This window comes from Humulus lupulus, chromosome 9 (assembly GCF_963169125.1).
Source record: "Humulus lupulus chromosome 9, drHumLupu1.1, whole genome shotgun sequence".
NCBI classification, from domain to species: Eukaryota; Viridiplantae; Streptophyta; class Magnoliopsida; order Rosales; family Cannabaceae; genus Humulus; species Humulus lupulus.
The window spans coordinates 41389024-41399308 of record NC_084801.1 but is presented as its reverse complement, the minus strand read 5'-3'; the positions used below and the strand labels follow the sequence as shown (position 1 = coordinate 41399308).

General features: G+C 37.5%; 1 protein-coding gene across 1 annotated transcript; it reads right to left on the bottom strand.

Annotated features, from left to right (window-relative positions):
- Window positions 1–115: 115 nt before the first annotated feature.
- On the bottom strand, window positions 116–4506 carry LOC133802461 (alpha-glucosidase). Its single transcript, XM_062240773.1, has 5 exons — window positions 4200–4506; window positions 2997–3685; window positions 2184–2414; window positions 1428–2074; window positions 116–1168 (listed from the first exon to the last, which is right to left on the bottom strand). Exons 1-5 carry the CDS (start codon window positions 4454–4456, stop codon window positions 290–292), a joined length of 2703 nt encoding a protein of 900 aa, XP_062096757.1. The 5' UTR covers window positions 4457–4506; the 3' UTR covers window positions 116–289.
- Between the last annotated feature and the right edge of the window lie 5779 nt (window positions 4507–10285).

The window sequence follows — 10285 nt, the reverse complement described above, 5'->3', positions numbered from 1 at the left end:
ACTTTTGAGTCATATTAAGTTCTTCTAGTGAATGTCTGATTTGTTAAACTTGCCCACTTCTATCATTTGGACAGCTTAGTTTTAAATCTCCAATATACTAAATATGACTCAAAAGTTTATAAATCTCCAATATACTAAATACTAATATTATGACAGTTCAGCCCCAAAATAACCAGAAGTAATCATTAGATAAGAAAAAGGTCACTGACCATTTTCTTTTTTAATTTTAACTAGTTTTTATTTGTTTTTCACTCAATTTCTTAATTACCTTCTCATTCTGGAAAATACTCTAGCCAAAAGTGAGAACTAACTTGAACTCTTCACCCATAAGCAGTGGCAAACCAGTCATCTCCACTGTGCTGAACTTTCCAAAGCTATAAAAACTTGTTTTAATGCTAGAATTATTTATCAACGTTCCTCCAGAATATAGCTTGTACTCTTTCACCTTCTTCGCTTTTTCTAGTCCTATAAGTGTGATTTTATTGATGATCCACTTCTGAGTCACAGCAAATTGTCCATTGGAAATGTTTGATCCAATGATGACCCCATCCCTTCCTACTGAGCTTGAAAAACTTACTAGACTCCACTTCCCTCCCACCTCTCCCATCTTCACATCCTCGCCATCATCCAAAAACACTTCCCCAGTGCTTTTTGTGCTGATACTAGAAACGACCAAGAGGTTGAAAGCTGTTTTACGAGCTGCTTGAGTTGTCATTGCTTCTCCTTGCAGGGCCAAGATATTGCCTTCTCTAACATGAACATTTATATGATCTGCAGGAGCACTGAGTGTGACATACTGACCTGTTCTTCCACTCACGGAACGTGAGTAGTTGAACAGATCAAACCAGTTTCCTACTGGGAAGTATGCATTAACTGAAACTGTTTTAGGCTTCAATACAGGTGACACCAATATTCCTCTACCAAGTAAAAACTGTGAATTGATCTTGTAAGTTTTGGTGTCTTTAGGAAATGAAAAGAAAAGGGGTCTTGCAATAGGGGTTCCCTTTTTGTGTGCCTCGTACATTAATGTGTAGAATGTGGGAAGTAGCCGGTAGCGGAGGCCAAGAACCTTCCTAGCTGATGCAGCCACTGAATTCCAAAGATAGAGCTCTTGACGAATTGTAAACTTTTCAGAGTGATCCCTTGCAAAGGGGTAAAAGGCACCAAGCTGCATTTTACAAAGTCATGCAATTTAATTAAGATGGATTATAAAAATCATAATATTGTTTAAATGAACGGGATAAATGAAAACTTAACACTGTCCTAATACCAATGAACTTTAAGAATGATGCATAAATAAACCAAGACTGATTAAATAGTTTTTCTATAAGAATGTGATTGTTTGCAAGCAAGAACAGCAAATAACTTGTTAGGTTGTGTAACAACATTCCATATGATGTTAAGAAACAAATGCTCTGAGCATTTACCTGAATCCATCGCCTACAGAGCTCCTCGGTGGTGTTTCTACTGAAACCACATATATCAGCTCCAACCATTGGAATTCCAAAGAGTCCAAAGTTCAAAATGGATGGAATGGTATAAGCCAAATCATCCCATGTGGCTGCATTATCTCCAGTCCAATGAGCAGTGTACTTACCAGAGCCAACAAAAGTTGATCTAGAAAGTATAAAGGGTCTTTTACCAGTCACATTGACTAAGGCAGCATTGGTGACTTTGCATTCAAATAAGCCATAAAGGTTATGTGCATTGTACTCTGTTACATTACCATAATGCAAACATGTTGCTGGTAAGGTATTATTGTTAATTGGTCGCCTAATTGCAGCATTGTTGATTTTGTAAGGAGGGTTGTCAAGTTTAGAAGAATACTTTGGAGGTGAAGTAATGAAATTGGAAACCTCATTCATATCCAGCCAGAGACCATCAAAGGGAAGAAAATCTCGAAACAGTTTGATCTCAGTACTCCAATATTTATATGAAGCAGGATTCAAGAAATCAGGGAAGTAGACTGGTCCAGGCCAAACCTGCCCCAAGTACGGAACACCATCACGCTTTATATAAACATCAGCTTCCATCCCTCTTAAGTAGGTATCATAAGTTTTGTTCACACCAATGCCTGTGAAGGGGGGTTAACCACAATTATTACAACAGAGTAATAGTGAGGAACAATTTACATAACTTATTTGTTAAAAGACAAAAGTCCTCTGTTTTTTGTCAGTGCATACCAGGATCTATGATGAGGACATATTTCTGTCCATTTTGATGAACTTTGTTAACAAAACGCTTCATCTCTTTGACTGGAAAATTAATAGGATCAAGAGTGAAATCCTTAAAGGCATCCATGTAGTCAATGTCTGTCCAGATAACTTCAAGAGGGATTTTAGCTGCTGCATAACCAGCCACAACTCCTTCGACATCAGAAACATTCTTGTAACCGTAGCGACATTGATGGAATCCTTGAGAAAAGGAAACGAACAAAATGAAGAGTATTATTCTTTGCATTTCCAGGAACGTAAGTAAATTTTGCTATATGGTTGCAACTTCATGACTTCTCAATTTCAAATTAACTACTCAGAGACTCATAATTCTTTTTTTCTTTCTCAACAAATTTGTAGAAATCTTGAAATTTCTCTCAAGCTTTGTTGAGCGACAGAGAGCTAACAACTTGTAACTAAGAAAAACAATTAGCAATCCTAGAATACAAGTTTCCATCCAAACATAGTGGGAAAAGAAAAATGTTGTTCTTTATGTAAAATTCCTATTAAACAAAAACTTGCTTTAATTTCATTCTATGCATCAAAGTATGAATAATCATTTATAGCTAAACCTCTAACGCAGTTTCCTACATAATAGAAACTTAATCATATAGCCCAAATCTGACAACAACAAAACGACAATCAACATACCAGCAAAACAATAATTTGACACAAAATATGTCTAAAAATTTACCATACATTAAAGTGGTGTGCAGTTTCCTTTTCCTTTTCTTTTTCTTATTTGTTTTTTAGAAAGATCAGTATAGAGACAGTTCTACCTACCAAATGACCAGTAGGGCATTGGGGTCGGACGACCAATGAGCGCAGTATATTGGTCCAACACCGATTCGGGATTGGGCCCAGCAAAGAAATACAAGTCAATAAGCCCTCCAATCATCTTGTAGGTGATCCTGTCTCCACTATAATCTATATCCATACCATTACTATTGAGCAACAAAACTCCATGAGTGGATCCAGATGGGGACCTCACATCCATATAGAAAGGGTGTGAACCATAGAGATTAACATTGGTATTAACACTACCAATGTCAGCATTCCACAAAGTCAGAGTCTGGTTGGGGCTCAGCCTGAACGATTTCCTTGTTTGCTCGCCCAGTCCGTACAGGTTGGACCGGTCCTTGGGGAGAGCCGAAGAGATCTGTAAGAACTGGTCCTTAAAAACCAAGCGAGTCTCGGGTTTTGATTTCACCGGAGAAGTGTCGAAAAGGGTCTCTCCAGTGGATCTCCGGGAGATGGTGAAGCCGAATGGGGTGGTGTTTTGGAAGGTCAGGACCAGGTCTGAATTGGGTTTCGCCGGGAACTGAAGTTCTGGCGAGGTGAGGTGGTTTTCTGGCAAGAATCGGTACTGGGATTGGGTGAGGCTTTGGCGAGGGACGATGTCTTTGGGTACTTCCCATCGCTTCTTTTTGGCGTCTGTAATTCGGATTCTGAGACGGTCTGCTGTGTCGTAACTGAATTGAAGCAATAGTATCAATAATATTCAGAGCTTATATGTATACATATACATATACATATTGCTGGCGTAATATTCTAATTTTAAATGTTTGATCCAGAAAAGACAAAGTTCTTTTAAAGCATTAATATGAACTCCACAAAAATACACTTAGATTCACTATTCCATAACCAATCAAATGTTATTCGAATATGATTTGTGTAAGCACTAAACACATATAAAGTGACTTGACCTTATGTTAGTTTTTAAGTGTCAGAAACATAAAAATCTTACATTTCTTTGAGATGCAGACAAGAAATTGAATTTTATACACTGTTTAACTGTAGTAACAATAATAATAAAAGTATATTATATCAAATTAACTTTCATGATTAGTTGGGTTTCCTGTATTGGGTATAATGAGGGTTTGACCAATCAAAAAAACAATTTGGGGATAAGGTTTGGCTAATTTCTTTACTTAGCAAAATAAAAGCTTTAAACAAACAAAAACAAAGAAAGTGAGAGAAATTCACCTAGCAGTGAGAGTAAGAGATTGAATATCAGAACCATAAGTTGAACTGTTCTTGATTAGTTGAAGACTGGCAGTCAACAATTTGCCCGAGTACTCACTACTAATAGATTTGATTTTGTAGCCATACCCAACAACAGCTGTTTCTTGAGCTGTGGAAGAAAGAAAACAAGTTGAGAAATGAAGAAGAAGAAGAAGAAAATGATGAATTTGATTATGGAAAATTAGTGGTGGAATAGCTCTGTTTTTGGAGCTATCCATTATCACTTGGACAAGGAAACACAGGCGTTGTTAATATCTCTACTTGACTTTTACAAGTCCCATAGTCACCAAGGCACCAATGTGATCCTCAATATTCAAGATGAACGACAAAAACGTACCATTCTATGGCCCCACTTTCCCACTTTTCTTTTCCGCTTAGTCTACTTCGATATGTTTTTCTTTTTCAGCTAACCCAAAAATTCGGTCTACTTTGATACCTTGAACTGTTTTTTTTTCTTCTTACTAAATTAGTGGTTTCTCCAAGACATGCTTTGCACGTGTGTAGCTAAAAATCTTTTTTATGGATAATTGTTCACATAGTCTACGACGTGATTTGGGGTTTATTACGAGTAAAAGGAAGCTACATTAATGAATTGAGGATATCGAATAATGTTATGCAAAGCAAGAACACTCCCAAACCGGCCAAGAACTTCAATGAACAATAACCTCCAAGAACACATGCACAATTTACGTAGTTTCCTAGTGAGACAATTAAGATCCCACTAGACTAGTCCACGGCAGAAAACTCTCTCTAACTTTATTGATATATCTAAAAATAAGTTTACAATTGAGTGTGTCTTTACAAAAGATAGAATAGTGCTATATATAGCGAACCCGAGAGTACAAAGAAATAACAGTAATAACTGTTACTCAACTAACTAACTAACTCAATGAAGACTGAGGTAGATTGACAGGTCATTACAACAATTCTCCATCTTGATGTATTAATGTACATTACAAATCAATAAACAAACAAAAAACATTTATAATGTAAACTAGAACAGAGATTCCTCATATCACAATGCTCAAATGTGTGTGATTTGAAGAAAGCCTAGACAATGTCTAAACTTGGTTGTTGGCTGTGATTTTGTGAGCATATCTGAGGGGTTATTTTCTGTGGCAATCTTGTGCAATTGAACCCTTCCTTTTGCAATGATATCTCAGATGAAGTGTAATCTTACATCAATATATTTGGTCATCTCATGAAACACTTGATTTTTGCTTAGATGCAGGGCACTTTGGTTGTCCCAGTAGACAATTACATACATTTGATATATGCCTAGCTCTCGAGTGATCCCTTTAAGCCATAAGGCTTCCTTAACAGCTTATGTACATGCAATATATTCTGCTTCTGTTGGTGAGAGAGCTACAATAGATTGAAGGTTAGCTTTCCAACTAATAGTACAACCATTAAGTTGAAAAACAAAACCAGTTTGAGACCTTCTTGTGTCTAAATCTCCTGCATAGTCATAGTCAACAAATCCCAATATACCTGTTTTGTTGCAATCAGAAGCATATATTAATCCTATATCAGATGTTCCCTTTAGATACCTCATGAGCCACATTACAACTTTCCAATGTTCAATACCTGGCTTCCCCATAAACCTACTCACAACACTAACACCATAGCATAAATCGGGTCTTGTACAGACCATGATGTACATTATGCTACCTACCACATTAGTATAGGAAATAGATTCCATTAACTTTTCTTCTTTATCAGTAGAGGGAGAATGTTGCGTAAATTTAAGCAATTAAAATGTGCAAGTATACACAGTCGGCAACGAGTAATATAGTAGTAAGTGAGTATCGTCTCCACAGGGATTTCAAATTAAGCAAATGCAAAACCAACTAAATAACAATTTAAAAGTAAAAGAAAAAGGAATTATGAGAATGAATGTAATATGGATCTGAAATTAAATGGTTGCAATTAATTCTAATTAAAATATAGCTAAGATGTCAGCAAAATTTAATTCGAGAAAAGTGTCTATGGACTAATGGATCTGAATGGCTATTTCCCCCTATGTTGATCTGCCCAGTTGTTATAGCAATCGTTCAGCAATTATGCACAGAGTTAACAGATTTCTAAATAAGCCAGTGAGATTTTTCCAAAACCCACTGAGGTAATTCCACAACGTAATTCAATACATTCCTATATTAAACCAGGTTGTAAAACATGCAATTACACACCAAATCTCAGGTTATACAAGGTAGCAAAATATTCCTATTTCACTCACTAAGAACTACCTAAACATGGTATTCCTCTTGTATCATTCAAGTTAACTCCACTAGATAGATTCTTCCCAAAATCAGATCTAGCTAATTAAATTGTTAGTCATGGCCAGTAATTAACAATCATTTAACATTCATCTCACTTGAATGAACAAAGGAAAATTACTAAACTCATGCATTTCATTAATAAGTCATAACATAGGGTTCATAGCCATCCAAATCTCAAAATGATTAGTTCATGTCTAAACTGAAAATTACAATCCCATGTAAAAATAGTTCATCCATGGTAACAACAGTTCACAGATTAATCAAAATAAGAGTATACACTACAAAAGAAGGAATGTAGAAGAAAGAGAGAGTAGTAAAGTCTTGTGCTAAAACCCTCTTCCTTCCTAGCCGTGAGCTTCTTTGATCTTTCCCTTCTGTGTATCTCTCTGTTTTTTCTCTTTTTTTCTGTACTCTTCTTGCTGAAAAAATGTATATTCCTCCACGTACTGTGTCCTCCACCCTTCTATTTCGGCTGTCCTCTCTTCTTGGGGTACTTTCCTTTTCACCTTACCCTAATTAGAAAGCTCATTTCCATCTTTGGTCCATTACTCCTTGCCACCTCAGCCAGCTGACTTAATTCTTTAAATGGGTGCCACATAGGCACTGAAATCAGTAAATAACTGCAGCTGGCTTTTGTCCACGTCAGTCTTCATTTTCCAGATTTGCTAACATTCTGGCCTACAGCATTCGAGCAGCAATTCCAACTTTCTGTCCCCTTTTTCTTTTGATTCCCTTGGCGAGTTTAAGGTTCCTTCCCTAGATAACAAAACACACATATTTACAATTACTACCAACAAATCACAAGACTCTTGAATTGACACACTAATTAGAAAATAAAGGTAAAAACTAAACAAACTTACAATTAACAACACCCTCATTACTCTTTTCACCCAAAATTCAAGTTCAAAGTTAATAAAAATAACTCTAAATCATAGAGTTATCAGAGAATGAGAATTTGAGAGTTTAAATTGTTGAGCTATAGGGGTACTTACAGAACTGACCTTATCAAAGCCAAACTAAGATAAAGTTTTTAGAACATACCCCTTTTGAGATAGCTTCAATCTCCTTAGCTTTCTGTCTCTAGTGATCTCGATTGCAAGTATTTTCTTGGCAGACCTCAAATCCTTCATGTCAAATTCCCTGTTTTAACTTTGTCAATCTCAGTCATATATGTTTGCTAGCAATTAGCATGTCATCCACATATAACAAAAGAAAGAAAATTAACTTTGCATTCATAACATACACACAGTTGTCATAAGCACTCCTTTTGAAACCAATTTTAGTAACAAAATCATCAAATCGCTTATACCATTGCCTTGGTGATTGTTTTAAGCCATACAAAGATTTCATTAATAAGCAAACTTGATTTTCTTTACCCTTTACCTCAAAACATTCTGGTTGTTTCATCAGGATTTCTTCTTCAAGATCACCATGCTTATATGGATATATGGATAAGCATGCTTATATGGATATATGTATATATGAGATGCATGATTATGAGTATTAGTATGCATGTAGGCCCTGTTTAGATTATAGGGGCATATCTGTAATTTTGGCCCGTCGATGGCATAAATGTGATTATTCGCGATAAATTGTTGAGACCACATTATTATGTGGATATATTTGCAGCATATGGCTCGAGACGGTCATAGTGAGCGATTTGGCGAAATAGTCACGGCGAGGATTTATATCCGGCTCGGGGGAACTTGAGGGTATTTTCGGAATTTAGAGGATATATTGGAGATTATTAGACTTTGTGTAAATAATTAGTGATTAATTGGGCGATGGGATTTAAATGGTAAATATTAGGAACACTTGAGGAATTAGTGGGAATTGGGAATAAATGGCCATTCTACCCCTAGGCTGGGGGAAACTTTGAGGACAATTGAAGGAGAATTGAAGAAAGAAAAAAAAAATTGAGGTCTTTCTCTCTCTCCCTCACCCTCACGCACACACTCTCTCTCTCTCTCACTCTTCATTATTGATGCTTGAAGCTAAGCTTAGGCTGGGGGAAACTTTGAGGAAAATTGAAGGAGAATTCAGTTGGGACTTGGAGGAAATTTAGCTGGGTGATTGGGCTATGATTGAGGTAAAATTCTGAGCTTTCATCTCTGAATTTGATTAGGTTTATGTTGAGGAATTTTGAGTATTTGAATGTATGAATTGGATTGAGTTTTGGGTATCAATTGGCTGAGTGTTGAGTGGTGAATTCTTCTAAGTTGGGGTATTGTTTTTGGTGCAAATGTTTAGGAGATTTATGTTTAAAGTAAATGAATTAAGATGTTGAGTTAGTGGTTGGTTTGGTGTTGAATTTGGGGAAGTTTTGAGGGAAAATTCTGGGTAGAATTTAGGTGTTGATGGGTGGAAGAAGAAGGAGGAAAACCCAGGTTTTCCCTGGGTTCGCAGGGCGCGCCGCGACCCAGCCTGGGGGAGCCGCGACGCATGTGGCCCTCCTAGCCATGGGAGCTCTCTGACTTGGGGGCGCACCGCGACTTGCTTGGCCAAGTCGCGACCCGCCTCCCCTTTGGTGGGAGAGCTTTCTCTCTGACTTGGGGCAAGCCGCAACTTGTTGAGCCAAGTTGCGACCCGCTTGGGGGTTTTGAGCTTGGAAGTGTTGTTAGGGCTCGGGGGTTCAAACCTAGGGGCTCGGGACAATTTCTACAGCCCGGTTTAGTAGAAATTGAGGTCCCGGAGGCTAGTTTTGCTACCTAAGTATTTTATTTCTGATTGGAAGTTGATAGCTATCGATAATTCTTGTGACTAGGTTTGTCGCCAAGGCTCGAGGCTAGGGATCGTGCTCGAAATCAGTTCACCTTCTCCACCCGAAATCTAAAGTAAGAAAACTACACCCGGTTGTGTGATTGTGTTGGGACTAAGAGTTCCATATACTTGTATGCAATGTCATATGATGGTATTATGTCATGTGAACATGAAATTAAACGGCCTAAGAGTGTCAGAATTAGTATTGGCGCACATGAACGTGGCTCGACCACTGGTAGCTGAGGTTAATTATATAATCACTGAGCTAGGCCTAAGTGAGCCGGAGTCAGTGGGATAAACAGAGGGTGCGGCCTAAGGGCATCGACCCTGGAAATTGTGTGATATGTTTACTGTTATTAATCTGATAATTATGGCATGTTTATTACCTGGATTATTGATTATTGGTTTGCATATTGACATCACTGATTATGTGAATAATGTGGTCTGCTGAGTGTCTGATTGATGATTTGTGAATTATTTGGCTATTGATTATTGATTATGCTTTGTTATATGGTTTTCTTGCTGGGCCTTGGCTCACGGGTGCTACGTGGTGCAGATAAAGGCAAGGGTAAGCTGGTCCAACCCTGAATTGGAGAGCTCTGGGGGCGGAATGTACATAGTCAGCTGCTTGGCCGCCACAGCCGAGGGATGATACAAGGACAGGAGAACCTAAAATGTCTATTTTGCCATTAGAGTGGCTTGTGGTAGTATATAACCTTTGAAATTTTGTAAATTGTTCTTTAACCGTGTTTATTTTTGGGATCCCGTGTAACAAACACTTATTTAAATAAAATTGATCTTTTATGACCAAAGCCTTTTAACCCTAGTTCATTTATGGTTTAGGGTCACATTTTCAATTAAATGGCTTGATTAGCAAGTCTTGCACCTTTATAAACACACAATGTAACAATCTCGGCTATCCAGGGTGTTACAACTTGGTATCAGAGCGGTCTAGGTTTAAGGGTTCCTAAAGACTGGCTGGACATGTACATTCTCCGCTAAAGACAA

Bases quoted from the DNA above. Each gene is read 5' to 3' on its own strand.
- LOC133802461 (XM_062240773.1), bottom strand. From the start codon at position 4,456: ATGGATAGCTCCAAAAACAGAGCTATTCCACCACTAATTTTCCATAAT. The intron at 2,075-2,183 runs GTATGCACTGAC...CCCCCTTCACAG, and splicing joins TGTCCTCATCATAGATCCTG to GCATTGGTGTGAACAAAACT. The intron at 1,169-1,427 runs GTAAATGCTCAG...TGTAAAATGCAG, and splicing joins TCTGTAGGCGATGGATTCAG to CTTGGTGCCTTTTACCCCTT.